This window comes from Melanotaenia boesemani, chromosome 13, assembly GCF_017639745.1.
Source record: "Melanotaenia boesemani isolate fMelBoe1 chromosome 13, fMelBoe1.pri, whole genome shotgun sequence".
Classification (NCBI taxonomy): Eukaryota; Metazoa; Chordata; class Actinopteri; order Atheriniformes; family Melanotaeniidae; genus Melanotaenia; species Melanotaenia boesemani.
Window position 1 is genome coordinate 7,750,569 of NC_055694.1, and position 17,166 is coordinate 7,767,734.

General features: G+C 41.5%; 2 protein-coding genes across 6 annotated transcripts; one reads left to right on the forward strand and one right to left on the reverse strand.

Moving 5' to 3' along the window:
• The first annotated feature begins 2,057 nt into the window (after window positions 1–2,057).
• On the forward strand, window positions 2,058–12,503 carry sema3ga (sema domain, immunoglobulin domain (Ig), short basic domain, secreted, (semaphorin) 3Ga). Its single transcript, XM_042004258.1, has 18 exons — window positions 2,058–2,551; window positions 4,231–4,367; window positions 7,132–7,292; window positions 7,409–7,471; window positions 7,570–7,689; window positions 7,897–7,990; window positions 8,114–8,233; window positions 8,353–8,498; window positions 8,593–8,707; window positions 8,793–8,862; window positions 9,011–9,155; window positions 9,258–9,480; window positions 9,563–9,651; window positions 9,738–9,779; window positions 9,895–10,052; window positions 10,152–10,219; window positions 10,316–10,443; window positions 11,603–12,503. The coding sequence occupies exons 2-18, from the start codon at window positions 4,256–4,258 to the stop codon at window positions 11,978–11,980; spliced, it is 2,232 nt and encodes a 743-aa protein (XP_041860192.1). The 5' UTR covers window positions 2,058–2,551; window positions 4,231–4,255; the 3' UTR covers window positions 11,981–12,503.
• A 464-nt stretch (window positions 12,504–12,967) lies between these two features.
• Window positions 12,968–16,957, reverse strand: wasb (WASP actin nucleation promoting factor b). 5 transcript variants are annotated; one of them, XM_042004262.1, is made up of 12 exons: window positions 16,743–16,957; window positions 15,848–15,988; window positions 15,593–15,679; window positions 15,350–15,446; window positions 14,930–14,959; window positions 14,805–14,840; window positions 14,492–14,690; window positions 14,194–14,366; window positions 13,743–14,105; window positions 13,495–13,691; window positions 13,280–13,391; window positions 12,969–13,206 (listed from the first exon to the last, which is right to left on the reverse strand). In XM_042004262.1, the coding sequence occupies exons 1-12, from the start codon at window positions 16,842–16,844 to the stop codon at window positions 13,148–13,150; spliced, it is 1,596 nt and encodes a 531-aa protein (XP_041860196.1). In that variant the 5' UTR covers window positions 16,845–16,957; the 3' UTR covers window positions 12,969–13,147. The 5 variants fall into 5 exon arrangements, with proteins under 5 accessions (XP_041860193.1, XP_041860197.1, XP_041860196.1 ...); XM_042004261.1 differs by having other exon boundaries at window positions 13,495–13,694; XM_042004260.1 differs by having other exon boundaries at window positions 13,737–14,105.
• Between the last annotated feature and the right edge of the window lie 209 nt (window positions 16,958–17,166).

Sequence of the window (17,166 nt, forward strand, 5' to 3'; positions counted from 1 at the left end):
ATTGTGTACAACAGGGTTTTGAGCAAAATTTTTACCACAAAGAGATGCAATAGGTCCCAGAAACAATACGTATTAAATATGACACATTAGGCCAGGGGTGTCCACTGTCAGTACTCAAGGGCTGCTGTCCTCCATATTTTCTATGTTTCCCTGCTCCAACACACCTGACTGAAATGAAATGGATTCAATGACCTATGAAGTTTTGCATAATGACTCATTAATTTGAGTCAAAACATCAAAAACCTGCAGAATTTCAGCCCTCGAGGACAGGGGCTGGACACCCCTGCATTAGGCACTAAAGGGTTAGTAAGATTTGTTTTGGTGCTAAAGTACCTCACTGTTTTCCCACACACATCACATACCACTTTGTTGCTGTTTAGGGACATAAAATAGTGCCACGCTTGACTGTGTTTGCATTCAGCCATCAGTGTCAAATGGCTCAACTAGACTGAAGGAACACTGAGAAATCGGGTGAGCAACGCGCTGCTGCAACGCTTATGCTGAGTCAAATTTAGCATGTGAATATGTGATTGTATAGTTACTTTCCACCATCCTCCTACTAATGACAAACTACATATTTACCCAATATTACTAAAGAAAATTTAAAAATCCGTTTCGATCTCGATTTGATAATCAAAACTAATCCTAATGATTCTCAACTGGGTTTAGGTCTAGACTATGTAGTGGTCAATCCATGCGTGACAATAATGTCTTATGCTCCCTGAACCACTCTTTCAGAATTTGAGCCCAATGAATCCTGTCATCTTGGAATATGTCTGTGTCATCAAGAAAGAAAAAAAATCTTTGTGCACATAATGTTGCTGAACCTAGACCTGACCAACTGCAGCAACCCCAGATCATAGACTGTCCCCACAGGCTTGTTCAGTAGGCATTAGGTATGATAGGTGCACCACTTCATCTGTTTCTCTTGTACTGTACTGTATGAGCAAGTAATTATCCAGCAATTATTCATTTACTGTGACAAATATAATGTTTTAATGGGATTATAATGGGACTACAATAAATTGGATGTAATTGGACTGTATCTTTAAAAGTGCCTTGAGATGACTTTGTCCTGAAATAACTATATACAAATTAAGCTAAACTGAATTAAATGAAAATTTCCTCATTGCTTGTTAGCATCTCATTTCGTCGGTTCTTCACACCACATGCAAATAAGCTGTACAGAACCATTGCGAATAGCCTGGATTAGTTCCCACAGTGTTCTGTGTAGAAAATATGGGTGGTCTATCCTCACCTTTCTGCTGCTTTGCAGGTTCAGAGAAGTAATTCTCAGTCATAATTGTAATTGAACTTGATTATCAGTGAAGGGTGACCTGAAAGATCAGTTCAAAAAGTAAAAAAACAAACAACAATAACCAAAAAAAAAAAAAAAAAAAAAGAAAGAAAAAAGCTTTTTGTCGTTTTCCAGCAGTGGCCTTCCCCTATGAACTTCACACACTCACACACATCTCCTCCTGTGTTTATTTTCTTTTACTTTCTTGCAGGGCTGTTGCTCAGAATACATTCACCCTCAGCTTTTGTGTCTTCAGGGCACCATACTGCGTCACAGCTTTCTACAAAGCCTGTAATGATGAGAGCCACTCAAAAAAGCAGTTTTAATTTTAAGCTCAAGGCTCTGTTAACAGGATGGATGTCCTTTACATCCAGTTGCCCTCCCCCTCCCCTCTTTTGGTTGCTTTGTCACTGTTGTCATGAGAGCTCGAGCCAGCCAAAGAGGAATCCCTGGAATCTTTTTCGGCTGACCTGGCTCTCATGTAGAACTGAGAAGTAATGGTGACATAGTCCTAGTAGCAGACCCTCTTTATCTTTAATAGTGAATCTCTTTAATTGTGTCCTGTATAATAATACTCTCTAGTCTCTGAGAAAAACATTTATATATATTAAAAAGTGTCTGTAACGCCCACCACAGTTCAGCTAAATAATGCAGCTCAAGCTTAGGCAGAAATGCCTGTTAACAGTGGAGTAGAGGAGTGTATTAAAGTCGCCAGCACTGACAGGGTTAATCATACCCATATGGTGTACCAAGAGGTTTGGTCCAATGCTGCTGTGGGCCAACAGGAGAAGGAAGGCTGGGTGGGGGCAGAACAGAAGGGAGAGGACAGCAGGGCAGATCACTCTCCCAACACCTGCACCTGGTCATTTGGTTTCCATTCAGTAACAAAGAAAGTCATTTTTGACGGATCAGGGGACCAACGTCTTGATCCCACCTCGGTGATGGTTGCAGCCATCCGGACTCAAACTTTTGGCCTGAAAAGAGGGAGAAATCTGGTGTAATTTTTTGTTGCTTTTATTTGCAATGTTGCGCAGAGGAATGTCATAAGCGACTGAAAAGGTGTCGTTTTTCTTTATAAAGAGGACATTTGTAAAGCTGTCGGATTTTTTTATACCTGCGCAGACCTGCTGAGAGAGATTTTCCAGTCCGGCGGCTCCGAGGCGCAAAACGCGGGGAATGCAGCGGTAACATCCCGCAAGTTTTGTGGGATCTGAGAGGCTTAGTTGCTATAGAAAAAAAAGCTCGAAATCAAAGGTAGGACATTAAACCTATCTTTGGTTTAACTTTTAACTCACGTTTGGTTACTCTGTAGCGTAGTCTGAATGGTAGATGACTCAAGTGTGCGCATTTGTTCAGTTCCTATTTCGGGATGTTGAGTTCACAGGTAAGGGCGCACTGCTCCGCTTAAAAAAAGGCTGAAAGAAATCCTGTAATTATTTAAAGGGAAACCATATATTATTACAGCAGAACTTCAATTTATGTAGCTCCCACCCACCACAGAAAAACCAGCAGAACTGCTGAACAAACACCACGAAGTCAGGTTATCATATATTAGTACCCCAAGGCTCAATACAATTTTAGGCACTGAGTGAAATGTTTTGATATTTTAAGCTGTTTTAGCTGTAATGTTTAAATTTTGTTTTGTTAAATATGAATATAAAGGGGAATTTTAGTCTGCAGACTTATGGTGACATTAATATTAACCAAGCTATGAACAATTCAGGAACTTCAAATATGTGGTCATGTGGTCAGATTTCTTTTTAAATTATGCCTAGAATAGTTAAATTTCTTATTCTTTTTGAGCTGTAAAAAAAGTATTTATCTAATTTACCTCCTATGACTATGTATTATTTGGAGTTATTATACAATGTTTGATAGAGGAGACAGGAATCAACATCCCCTCTGGTGAACAGATCTGGCTCCTGTGTGATAATACCAGAAAGGCTGTAAAAGGTGTTGCCAGCATTTCCTCTGTTTTCAATTTTTTAAATATTCCCCATGCCTTGCCATTTCAGTTTCATCAGAATGTTCAGATTTATCATGGAAACACATTTTTCTTTATTGTGTCACACCCAAATTTTTGCTTTTTTTTCACCATGAACATCTCTCCCTAAAAGCCCCCCCACATTTCCAGGCGTGTGCCATACATGTGCACTGCAGGCTGCGGCTACATGGCTGTCATGAGGAAAAAGAAAAGCCCACGGGATAGCTTATAGCCCAAGCAAAGCACACCTTCAGGGAGACAATTTAATGGATGTTATGGACTCAGCTTTTAGTATTCATTATTTATATGGGATCCTCTCCAGCAAAGTGCAGATGCATAATGAATGCTTGAGTTAAGGTCTAACAGTTAGGCTACGTTTCAACACCCCTAAACTGTCAGAAATTGTTTTAGCGAAGGGCTACCTGTTTCTTTGAACTGTCATTTATTTCACTCGTCAACTTCTGAGAGTGCGCTGATGTGCTTTGTTGAAAGAGTGAGGGAGAGCCAGAGGGATTCACTGATTGGCATCCTTGTTGTTTTTTTTAAAAACGTGCTTCTATGAAAAACGTGGCTAAAATATATGCATAAGAAAGCTGAATATATTTAACAAACTATCCCAGATAAAGGCAAGATACTCATCTCCATTTTCAGACATTTTCCAATAGACCGTTCCTGCAAGTACCATTATACAGTCCTAACACATAACTCGCTACATTTACTCTCTAAATAAATAATAGGCCTGTCATATTTTCCAAAGCAGGTGTGAAGATTTGGACCTTGTTCTCTGCTGCCAAACTATACGTCTCGCCTTGGAAGGCTGCAGGCCAAACGTCTGATCAGAGAGATCAGAGAGAGTCTCTTGCCTGCCCTGCCTTCTTTTTTTTTTGTCTCATATTTCTCATGGGGCACTCTGTAATAATGTTCATTCCCCTTTCTTCTTTTTGTCCAGATTTAGATCTCTGTGGGCTACCTGCATGACTGTTACCATGACAGCATCTGGAGCCCAGCTCCTTCTGTTAACCTTATGTGTTTACAGAAGCTCAGGCCTGCAGCAGTTGGCTCCGCGGGTTCGCCTCTCCTTCAAAGGTGAGTTTACACACAAAGTAAAACTCTCTCTTCAGCAGGGATCATCATAATTGTTAATTTGTTTGGCTTGTCCTGCTACTGTAAGTCACACAAACTCACATACACACACCCTCACCCATGCCAGCAGTTTGGTTTCCTTTTTATACATATGTAAAGAACGTATTTCCTGCCACATGTCAAACAGCGCAACACCAGAAACAAAAGGTGGATGTTACGTGTGACTGGTTACTTGCAGTGCCCTTCAACAAAGTTTCTCCCCACACCCTTCACCTCACACGCACAATCATCTGACCTGTCACTTCTTTGTTTTGATGTCTGACATTACAACACAAGAAGGAAACACCTGAAATTTGATCACAGAAGTAAAATGATCCTTTAGAGCAGTAAGGATCCAAGATTTTTAACACAGCTTTTTTGTGGGAATGTGGGATTTTCCCACGTTGTCTTCTCCCTGTCCTTATTCACTCCAGTGGCAGAGATTTTCCTCACAAATATGAGGATGCCACCTTTGATCTATTCAGCGCAGGATGATTACAGTAATTTCTGCGTCCTTATCATGGTGTCCCTCCAACCTGAGGACTGGCATGCTTGCAAGAACCCACTCGTCACACCTTACTAAGTACATGGATGTGAAAATTAGAGGTGTGGATCAGATTTATAACATTCTTGAGTGCTTTCATGTGCAGCTGAGTCAAGCCGCTGTTGTTGCAGGTCAGGTCCAGGCAGCGTTCGGTCTCTTATCTTGTTTCAGTGATACACTTTTATGATTTTGTACATGTGAAAAGCCATCTGAAGCAGATTAGAGCTACTCCTGAGATTTGTGGTTGATAACCATTGGCTGTCTACGTGCAATGCTGTTTTGAATTCACAGTTTTGTAAGACTGACAACAGCTGCCTGCATGCTGCTGATGGTTTGTTGTATGTGCAGCCAGTTCTGTTTGAGTCTTGAGAAAGTAATTGCAGTGCATTTTTATATGACCTTTAACTCTAATCCCCCTCTCAGTAAATAGCTTACCAATGTGTTTTTGGAGCATGCTGATCGAAGTAGTCGTCTGACCAATTAAGCAAGTTTGGTCTTGAACTTGTTCCTCTCAGATTGAGGCTTTCACATCTGTGTAGAGCTCTCTTAAACAATTTCATACACAGTGATTTGTTGGGGGGGCAGCTGAGAGGTCTCACCAATAATAAGTCACACACACAGAATTCAGCCACCCTTCCCCCCCTAAGTCCTAAACAAAAAGGAGAGAAGTTGGATTTACTCCCCAACTGTTTTCTGCCACTCCAAGGATTTATTGTTCATTGTTTGTGACAGCGAGTCTCTTTGTTCCCTGAGGCGCCTGTGGAGGAGGTTTTTGGGGCGGCTGGAGGACATGTGACTCTTCTGAACGAATGAGCCAGGCTAAGTGACACTCTGGGGTACATGAGGCCTGCAGAGGACTGAGATTTTACTTTGTTTCATAGGAAGTTATATCAGTTATATACACTTCAAAGGGAGTGACTGGGACTTATTTGAAAGAATTACTCACCATTGTTAGAAGGCAAAATGTGCCGTGTAACTGAAGCCATGTTTTAGAATCTCATGCCCTCGGAGGGCTGTCACCAGTTTGTTGTACTCGAGATGGGTCTGGTACTAAGTGGCAGTAGTCATAACAATATGCTGTCAAGTTGTAACATGAGAGCTTGTAGTGGCCCTGCTGAAGCTTCATACTGGAGTTGTATGTCCTTCCCAGTGTTTCCCTATCGGTGTCAGAATGTAGTCAGAGGATAAGTGTTTGCTGAATGTTTACTGGATGATGGCAGTACATTGTTTGCTATTTTTGGAGAACGGAGACATGTATAGGGGTGTGGTGTTGCTACATTTAGCCTCTTCAGTGAGTCCACTATGGCCCAGTTGATCTTGGCCGGGGAGAGGGGGCTTGTTATCCTGTGTTTACCTCCTGGGAACAGAACCGGACCTTGTCCCACCTCGGAGACTCCATCCCATGTCGTCCGGAGATCCGATTGCATTGCTTATTTTAGTGGCACCTTGACTGCATCCTGTTAGCGCTGGCCTCAAAAGGAAGATGGCAGTCACTTTGATGTAAATAAAGATTGCGCTTCCTCTTGAATCCATGTAAGCCTGCTTCTGAGGGTGACTGCGAACATTTGTCATTATTTAAGCCTGCTGTCTTTACCATGCCTCCGCTGTGTCCCAGTGTGCACATATGGCAGTCAATATTTCGTGCATGCTGCAGATGTGTATGGTGGAGGTGTGTGTCTTTTTATGTGCAGTGGAACGAATAGTTAAATTGTTAGAGTTCTGCATGAGGCCATTTGTCTTGCTGCAGATGAAAATGGCTCAATCAAAGCTTTTAAGAGGACAAAAAAAAGAAACATTTTCCACTGCAGCATGTCTTAACAGGTCACGCTCTGCTGAACACAAACCTGATCTTAAGAATTAGCTGTGAGTTCCACTGACCGTGTTTCCTAAGGGACCTGCTTTTTCGTTCAACTCCACAGGGCATGGAGTGCCTTAAACTCAATCAGACAGTCAGGACGCATTAAATATTAAGATCTTAAAAGCGAATATGTTTCTTAAAATGTTCCATGTTGAGTTATATTTAATCAGTGACACATTTTCCAAAAGGCAAGTGAGAAGTGTGTTGTTTCCAGGACAGTAAGTTTATTCATGTCAGCAATGAAACATGTTAAAGGCCTAAATCGTAATAATAGCAGGAAGTTTTTGAAAGTTGGCTTTTGTTCTCCTTTAACATTTTCATCGCAGAACTTATGGACACAAGAGCTGCGCGGCCCTTCAGCTTCTCCTTCAACACCAGCGACTACCGCATCCTCCTAATGGATCAGGATCAGGGCCGTCTGTACCTGGGCAGCCGGGAGTACCTGGTGGCTCTGGATATGCACAATGTCAACAAGGAGCCCCTCATAGTACGTCCAAATTCCAGCAGCTTGCTTCTTAAATCCAGTCTGCTATTTGGCATGTGGTGTTAAATCTCTCCTTAACAATTTACTGTTTTGGGCTGTTTGTGCTTTATACAACACAGATCCACTGGCCAGCTTCGGCTAAGAGAAAGGGAGAATGTCAGATGACAGGAAAGGGTAGGCAGGTGGGATCATGTACTTCCATCCTGCTCTTTCAATAAATGAGCTTTCAAGATGGGACAGCCCTGTTTGAATTCCATTTGTCTTACTGTCTTTTGTCCAGGGTGAATGTGCCAACTTTGTGCGCTTGATTGAGCCGTGGAACCGCACCCACCTCTACACCTGTGGAACTGGGGCGTACCAGCCCATCTGCACATTCATCAACAGAGGCTGGAGGGCAGAGGTGAACAAGACATTTACAGTTTCTTGAGTGGGATTTACAACATAAAAAAAAAATCTTCCAGTAGTATAGATCTGGAAAGCTTTGCTCTGCTAAATATTTTAGGAGTACAAAGTGGGACACTGATTTGTTTATGATTTTCCTATCCTCCCTTGTCACATCTTGGCAGTCTATTTTTACACATACTCCCTACTGAATTTGTCTCTGCAGGATTACCTGTTCAGGCTGGTCCCTGGGTATGTGGATTCAGGGAAAGGAAAATGTTCCTATGATCCCAAACAGGAGAATGTTGCTGTTCTGATCAGTAAGACATGCTTCATCTATACATATTTTTAAGCAGAAACTTCCTCAATCACTCCTTTAAAATTCCCTAAGCCAAAAAGACAAGCAAAGTTTCACCAACTGTTTTTTTCCCTCACATTTGCAGATGGTAACCTTTATGCTGGTGTACATATTGACTTCATGAGCACAGATGCTGCTTTGTTTAGGACTATGGGAGGGAGAACAGCAATCAGGACAGAGCAGTATGACTCCAGGTGGCTCAACGGTGAGTAAGTGTGGGTGTAAGGAGGTAAATACTGATGATTACAGGTTATGGTTCCTCTCATTTTATTTGACAACCACTTGTCTCAATCCTCTCTCTGCTTATCTATTTTTATCCTCTAGAGCCTGTGTTTATTCAGATTCAACAGATCCCTGACAGTGCAGAAAAGAACGATGACAAACTTTACTTCTTTTTCCGTGAGAAGAGTCTGGACTCCAGCGGTGGGGCGAGCCCCACTGTTTTAGCCAGAGTGGGGAGAGTGTGTCTGGTGAGCCGAACAGTTCTGTTTATGAAAGTGCTTGTAGTCTACACAGAAATGTGGCACACGTTGCACATTTTCCTATTCAATTTATTTCTTGTAGAACGATGAAGGAGGGCAGAAGTCCTTAGTGAACCGCTGGACAACGTTCCTGAAGGCTCGTCTTATCTGTTCGGTGATCGGAGACGATGGGGTCGAGACACGATTTGATGAACTAAGTAAAGTTATAAGAAGTTAAAATTTATTGCATTTTTAATTTGATTATATTTTTACTAATTTGCATATTATTCCTTTTTTTTCAAGGGGATGTGTTTATCCAGCCAACACAGGATGAGCGAAACCCCATGGTGTATGCTCTCTTCACCACAGCAGGGTGAGTCATTATTCATACCTCACCAAACCTCAATCACTCAGTTTAATTTCTCCCAAACATTTTTGTGGCCAATTTATAATTTAATGCCATGGGTTGAGTACAAGATGTTTTCTACTTCTGTCTCTTATCTTATTTGTTTCTGCTCCAGTTCTGTGTTTAAGGGCTCAGCAGTCTGCGTGTACTCAATGGCTGATATCCGCAATGTCTTCAATGGGCCGTTTGCACACAAGCATGGCCATAACTACCAATGGACAGAGTATACTGGCAAGATTCCCTACCCAAGGCCTGGAACAGTAGGTTTTAATCATTTTATGTTTATAATAATACAGTCAGTTCATCTTCATCTACATGGCTTCTTTTTTTTCTTTTCTTTTTTTTTTTGTCTCATCATCCAGTGTCCAGGAGGAACCTTCACTCCTGGCATCCGCTCCTCCAAGAACTTCTCAGATGAAGCTGTGAATTTCATAAGAGCTCATCCCCTCATGTTTCATCCAGTTTATCCTATCCATCGTCGCCCTCTGGTGGTGAGAACTGGTGTGGACTACCGTTACACTGCGTTGGTGGTGGATCAGGTGGATGCTGTGGATGGGCGCTATGAGGTGCTCTTTTTGGGCACAGGTGAGAAAGCTTCAGAGCTGATGGAGCCATTTCTTTTAATCAGAGACATATTGGTCTTACATATCTTTCATCTGACTTATAGATCAAGGAACTGTGCAAAAAGTTATTGTTTTGCCTAAGGACCCAACAAGCATGGAAGAGCTAACACTAGAGGAAGTCGAAGTGTTTCGGGTATGTCTACATATGTGCTAGAAAACACCAGAGTGTCAGGATGTCAAAGATGAGAGCTCAACTTTTTACTGTTTGTTGATTTGCAGACCAGAGCACCGGTCAAAACAATGAAGTTATCTTCTAAGAGAGTGAGCATGTTTTCCTTAAAAACAAATCTTCCAGAGGAATGCACATTTCACTGCATGTACTGAAGCCAGTTCACAACCTTTTTGACTGCAGTTTGTTTTGCTTGTGTCGCCACAGCAACAGCTGTACGTGTCATCGGACGCGGGGTTGACGCAGGTGTCGCTTCACCGCTGTGGGGTGTACGGCAGGGCCTGCTCCGACTGCTGTCTGGCACGGGACCCCTACTGTGCTTGGGATGGAGAGAGCTGCTCTGCCTTCACCCCGTCGACCAAAAGGTGAGGGGCTCCTCAGACCCTCACAGCGCATTACCCTGTAGACGTACATTTAAGGAGGCGCATTCTACAAAATATTTTGAACTCTGTATTGTGTTTCAGGAGGAGCAGAAGACAGGATGTTAAACATGGTGATCCACTCAGACAGTGCAGAGGCTTTAATGCCAAAGGTGTAGTGATTTTTTTTAATGTCACACACACTTCATAATTCCATTAAATTTTTTAAGATCAGTTTTTAACCATGTATTCTCTGTCCACATTTGCAGTAGAGAAACGGCTGAGAGAGACCGTGCAGTTTGGGGTGGAGGGCAGCAGCACCTTCTTGGAGTGTCAGCCTCGCTCCCCTCAGGCCACCGTGAAGTGGCTTTTCCAGAGTGAGGGAAAGAGGAAAGTGGTGAGGAAAACCAGTATTTATTTTCAAAAGAATTGTCTGAAATCTTTATTGATGCCGTCTTTTTTTGCTGACTGATATCATCATGTCTGTGCAATAAGAACAAAGCAGTCAGTCTCTGTTTCCAGATGACACTCCTCTCAATCCTCTAAACAAGTGGATTGTTTTTTAAATATAGATTACTCATCTATTATCTATTAAAGATCAGGTTTTATTACTTTATATTTACAGTGTGTTTTCTTACATTTGATTTGCTTTTATTACATTTCTGAAAGACGTTTTAACTGGGCAACAATGGTGAGAAGTCCTGCTGACTCAGATGTAAACACTATTCAGTGATTTCAGAGGGAAATGATTCTTGGAATTTCTTTTACTGAAAGGTGCTCTTGTCTGGGCAGCTGGTCACTATCATGATGTTACTGGCAGACAATGACTAAAATGAAAATGAAAATAGAGACAAACAACAGAAAATAGCGTACAGAATTTTAGTGCATATTGAGTGCATACCTGTATGGTCATGCAAAGTACTTTGCATGACCATACCATTAAGCCACCCCTTATTTCTTCATATAATGCCAGGAAAACATGGTTCTTGACTAAGATGTCTGTCATGTACAGACACAATTCTAGTTCATCCCTTGAGGTATGTACATCGTTATAGTTGAATGAGTCAGTCAGTTTTAAGTGGTTTAACAACCAACAACAACAAAAAATAATCACCTGAAGACTTCTACTTGAAACTAAGGAAAAAGCAGCCAATGTCCACAGAAAACTAAAAGTTAGAGAACTGTTGATCAAGAGACTGAATCGTTGGAAGCAAAATATAAAGAAAGGGGAGTGGACAAAGACTTTTGCACATGCCTGAAACTAGTTAGACTTTATTTACTTTATTTCCTTTTCTATTTCCCCTTTCTGTCCTTTAGTGTTTACCTTTTTGGTCTAAATGCAACTAATTTTTTGTGGTAGTTTCTGACTTTCCAGACTGGCGTGTCATTTATGTTTTCTAATAGAATTAGATAAGTATCATATGTAAGCACAATGTTTTGGTCCAGTAGCTTTATCTGAAATATTTGTTTTGCAAGAAATCCGATAGATGTCCACAATTAAACTATTTTATATCAAATATGAATACAAGTTTCATCTGCTGCTGTTTTACCTGCAGCTCAACCGTGTTGGGGGAGTTCTAAAGACCAATCATGGCATCCTTCTGAAGTCACTCAACCAATCAGACGCAGGGCTCTACCACTGCCTCGCCACCGAAAACAACTTTAAGCACACAGTGGCCCGTGTGGCATTGCGCATCCTTGATCGAGACATTGTTTTGGCACTCACTGCTCAAGATGAGGATGAGGAGCCCAAAACTCACCAAGCAGAGCCTTACCCACAGTCATCCCTCACTTCCACACCCTTCCCACCAGAGATTAGACTGATTAACCAGTACTGCCAGTCCTACTGGGAACAGCTCAACCCCAAACAGCAACAGCAGCGCAAGCGCACCAACCGCAGGCACACAGAAAGCCAGGACCAAGGCCTCGGATAGAAGTTCGGGACAGATGGCATCTAAGACTGGCCTGTCTGGACTTTATGCTGGACTTTTTTGTTAGACACGTATCTGGTGTCACTTCCATTTATTCAGCAGGTGATGCTGTCTTTTTGTTGTTAAAATATTGGTGATTTTGCAAGTATCAGTCCAATAAATCCATATTAATTAGAGTTAACGCTACTGATGACCACATCTCTAAAAATAACGAGTATTTCTAGTTACCAAAACACAGCTTTATAATCATGTAATGTTACTGTGGGAAAGAATATAAAGGCTGCTCAGTGGTGAGGTTTCACATAACCTTGGTTGTCTTTGGAAAACAGCTGACTGCAATTTGAATGGTATGTTTTCTATAGTTAATGAGCTACAACTTGCAAAAACACAGGTATACTTTCTTTTAACTATCTTGAACCAGAAATGTAATATATTAATTGTGAATATAATATATATGGTCATGTTCTTTGGATTACCCTTATTGTATGAAGCTGATATGAGGACATAAATGCATACTTTGCATGTGTATTGTTGTTGTTTGTGGCAAGTTGTACATTTTCCTGTTGCTCTGTTTTCAGACTTGGTGTGTTATGATGTTTGTAAGGTGTAATGTATTCTGTTAAGCTAATTCCATTGGATGTTGAACAATGACTCCTTTACTGTCCTGTGCTTTAGTGACCTACAGTGTGTTAAGTATTGATGATATGTGTAGCGTACAGTGTTTTTCCAGTTATGCACTTTGTCAGTGGTGGTATTTGAGGGATTTGGGGATCTTTGCACAGAGAAAATCTTTGTTTTTTATGTACAATATGCTGTAAAAATGGGAATGAATCTGGCTCCGATGTAGAATTGCTTGTTGGTGGTTTGTCTCATGCATTATTTGCAGATTTTCTTCTACAGGAAGTGCTGGGCAACCTTAACTTTCCAGCCAACATCACAGATACATTAAGTGTTGTTATGTAGATGAGACCTACACAATATCATTTCCATTTTTTATTGGACCATTTCTTTGTTTTTTACACAGTTGTTTCTTATATGTACAAGTTGTACTCAAGTTTGCATTATTATCTGCAATTTAATAGTAAAATTGCTAAAAGTAAAAAAAAAAAAAAAAAAAAAAAAAACACAACTGCACCAAGTTGAGATATTATACAATCCAGAGCTGCTGCATTAGTCGTCCCATTCATCATCTTCATCATCTTCATCTCCACCCTCGTCTTCACTTTCATCTGAAAGAGTAAAGAGATATGAATATATGCATGTTCATGCATCATGTGCATAAACAAATTTTTGAATATTTACCAGAGGAGTGGATGACTTTGCTCCTCTTCTGCATCACCATCATGAGAGCTCCTACGATGCCCTCGCCTGATTCTTGTGCTGCGGGTGGAGGTGGATCAGAGCTCTCTGTAACCTGTAATGAACAGCAGGATGAATTTTAAATGTGCACATCTTCTGCAAACTTGATTTTTCTGACCATCAGTTTTTCAAACTTATTTTGAGAAATGAAGCTTTACTTTTCGGAGACTCTTCCCGAGTCGAATCTGATCAAGCAGAGCGCCTCTGCTGTCTCCTCCCCCGGAGGATGGGGGAGGTGGTGCTGGGCCACCAGAGGGGGGTGGAGGAGGTGGGAAATCTGAAGAAAAAGAGGTTTGGGGAGGTGGAGGAGGTGGGAAATCTGAAGAAATAGACATTTGGGGAGGTGGAGGAGGTGGTGGAGGCGGGGGTGGAGCTCCACCCCCGCCTCCACCACCTCTGCTGGGTGTAGGTGGGACAGGAGGAGGTGGGGCTCCCATGAAGCGCGGTTGGCTTGATGGTGGCGGTGGAGGTGGCAGGCTGTGGGACATTGATGGCTTTGAAGAGGGGGGCATCTGAGGAGGTGCATTGTGTGCTGGTGGTGGCGGTGGCGGTGGACCCCCTCGGCTTGTTGGAGGTGGAGGTGGCAGGCCTCCACGAGATGGAGGTGGCTGGGGGGATGCTACTCCACGCTGTGGTTGGCCCGGGATGGGAGGCAGGGGGCCAGAGCGACCTCGTGGGGGTGGAGGGGTTGGTGCTGAGGGACTGGAGCCTGGTAGAGGAGGGAGAGGCCCCTGTCTGCCAGGTGGAGGTGGTGGTGGATGTTCAGCAGCTGTAACGCAACAAGATTTCAATTCAGCACATCTTATATCAGCCTAAAGGGAGCAGTGGGACTGATAAGCAGGAAGAACAAGTCTAACCTCTTGCCTCCCTTTTGACTGCCTCCATGCCTCCTGACTTCTCTATAATATTATAGATGAGCTGGGAGGTCTGTTCATCTCTGAGCTCAGCTTCACCAATGCCTGCTTGGGAGAGCAGTTTTGACAGATCAGGGTCGAGGTTGTTTGGGTCCCATCCCACATGTGATACATGCCTGATGGGAAGGAGAGAAGAAAGGAATAACATCATTCCCTTAAAGTTGCAAAATATGGTCAGCTGCATCAGTAAGTGATAAAATTCACTGCCTGACATCAGACATTCAGTTAATCAAATCCTTACTTAAATCCACTGGGTGCTCCTATGTCTGCTTTGGAGATTTTTGGTCCTTTTTTCTTGTCCTTCTTTTTCTTCTTGTCTTTGCCACTTACAGCTAAAGGAGGAGTGGGTGCAGGCATCGAGCGGTAGCGTGACGACTGGATGTCTGGGTTTTGGATATCCACTGTGGCCATTTGAAAAGAACTAGGGCTACTAGGTGGTGCTTTTTGGAAAAATAGAAAAGTACGTTTAGGTTGATATGTTCTAAATCTTTTATTTGTTACAAAAATGCAGAACAACTACAGCAGAGACATGTTGAGGTGAAGGAATTACAAACCTTTTTCAGGTGGTATTGGAGGCAGAAGTCCTCGATCTACATCAACAGAAAAAGGGAAAAGGTTTATATTTACTGTGGCACATGTTCAAAAGGCTTTTTGGCGTTACAGAACTTATCTATCTTACCACTTGTCGGCAGGGGGCGCTGTTTCTTATCTGTTAATAAAGAGGAGAAACATTTCGCTTCAACCAATCATGCAAGGCAAATTTTATTTGTATATCACATGGCAGTTTAAAGTGTTTTACATAAAACATTAAAAGCATTAGACGCATTAAGAAGTAAAATAAAAGTAAAAGAAATTAAATATAAACAGAAAAAGATAAAACAAAATAAGATAAAATGCTGGATTAAAAAAAATGTAATTTATATTATATATTATATTATATACATTAAAAGTATTTTTCTCTACACATTGTTTCCTCATCAGGAAAAAGCAGAAACGGTATAGAGTCTATAAAACTAACTTAATGTAAATGCAAATATGACAATGCAGCTTTAAATATCTATTTGAAAAAGTCTGGAGTGGAAGCCATGAACTCACTGACCGTGACGGTTGTTTCTTTGGCTGATTTTCTCCATCACAGCATTTTTGAAGGCGTCTGCCTCCTGTTGGTCAGTGAAGTTCAGTCCCACTTCGCATCCCTACATTATACAGTGAATAACATGACATCATAAGCACACATTTGTTAAGGAATACTTGAAAATCTGCGAATGATTTGTGACTTTTAACTTTGACAGAGATAATTGCATTTCATTTTCAGGAGGAGGTCAGATTAGTGAGCTCTTACATCTGCAGTAAACGTATGAAAGTACTGTAGGGGTGAGCGGTAAACAAGCTGGTTGTAGAGCTCCTGTTCCCAAACCACATTCCCACCCTGTGGAATAAAATAATGCGTCAGTGTTTCTGCAATTCTCTTGTAACATTTAAATCATTTTATGTTGTAGCTGAGCAACTTTTTGAAATAGAGAAGTTAGTCATAGTAATGAAGTCAACAGTCAAAAAAATATTTTTAGACTGCTGACTATTTTCAGAATTATCTGACCTTCAAATCAAACATCCGTATGAAGTAGGAGCGCTGAGGGTTGTCTTTGACAAAGCAGACCACTCCAGTGTGCTGCAAGCTCCACGTGGCTGGACTGTGAGGTAGTGCCATGAACAACTGTGCAACTGCAGTAGCCATAGACTGGACGCACAAACAAGACAGACATTGACAACAGATATGAACTGATAGGACTCTTGGTAACATTTTATTTGCGTTTACATGTAAATTTATATGTGGTGATGATAAACTTCCTGCTTGGCTTGCATTTACTCAGATGAGTTCAAAGTGTTGCCCCTTATTTTCCACTGCAACTGTCAAAAGCATCTAAACCCACCCAGTTGCTTTTGGTATTCTTATGTTATACAACATAACCACACTGATAGGCAGAATATACCTCAGTGGGCAAAAGAAAGTCAAGAACAAAGCAACTTCTGCTCAACTGAAAGACTAAACCCAGCCATTATGTCTAATTCTGACAGCAGAGGAAGAAAAGTTTCAGCTACCATTTCCTGTTACAGCTTGGTGACCTAATGTCAGCCAATGACTATGAACAGCAGAAACCAACATACAGTAGACTGGTTTAAACAAAATAAAAATAAAATTGACAGGCAAAATAATATTAATAAAAAGATAGAATTACAACTAGTAAGTTAAATGCATAATGTACCAGACCTCAACTATCAACTGAGATAATTCAAATTAAGGATGTGACGTTTAACCAACCTTTAAAATAGGAAAGCCGTATAGGCTGAAACTGAACATATATGTAGCCTGTAATGTCTGGAATACAGTCATCCTTCATTTTTGTACTAAAACCTATCATCAGAAGTCAGGACAGATGAAGCAGAATATATCAAACAGTGACAAATCCTCCCCAGCTCAGTTCAAAACTTACAGCACACCTTCTGCCCAGCATCTCCTCCACCTTCTCATTCTCCTGTTGGCTCAGCAGAAAGCTTTGAACACTTTCCGTTTTATTCTTAGATCCACGGCTCATGATCTGTCTTAGTAATGTTCCAGTTTATCTGAATTCAGTATGTATCTCATCTGAAAAAGCCTCGCTACGCAGTGCCACAATGCTATCTGCTGTCAGCTCTACAGTCAAGGAAGTTTCTCTTCTCTGTTCTGTGCTCACATCAACTCAAAGCAGGAAACGGACAACCACACTTCTCTAACCCCCACTTTTCTTCTTTCACTCAGACGCAAAGCACAAATGAATGTGTTACTTCCATTTTCAGAGAGAGACTGTGCACTGCTGTCTCCTGCTGTGAGTATATTCATTTTACAGCCACACAAAAAGAAGCAACAACAGCCATATG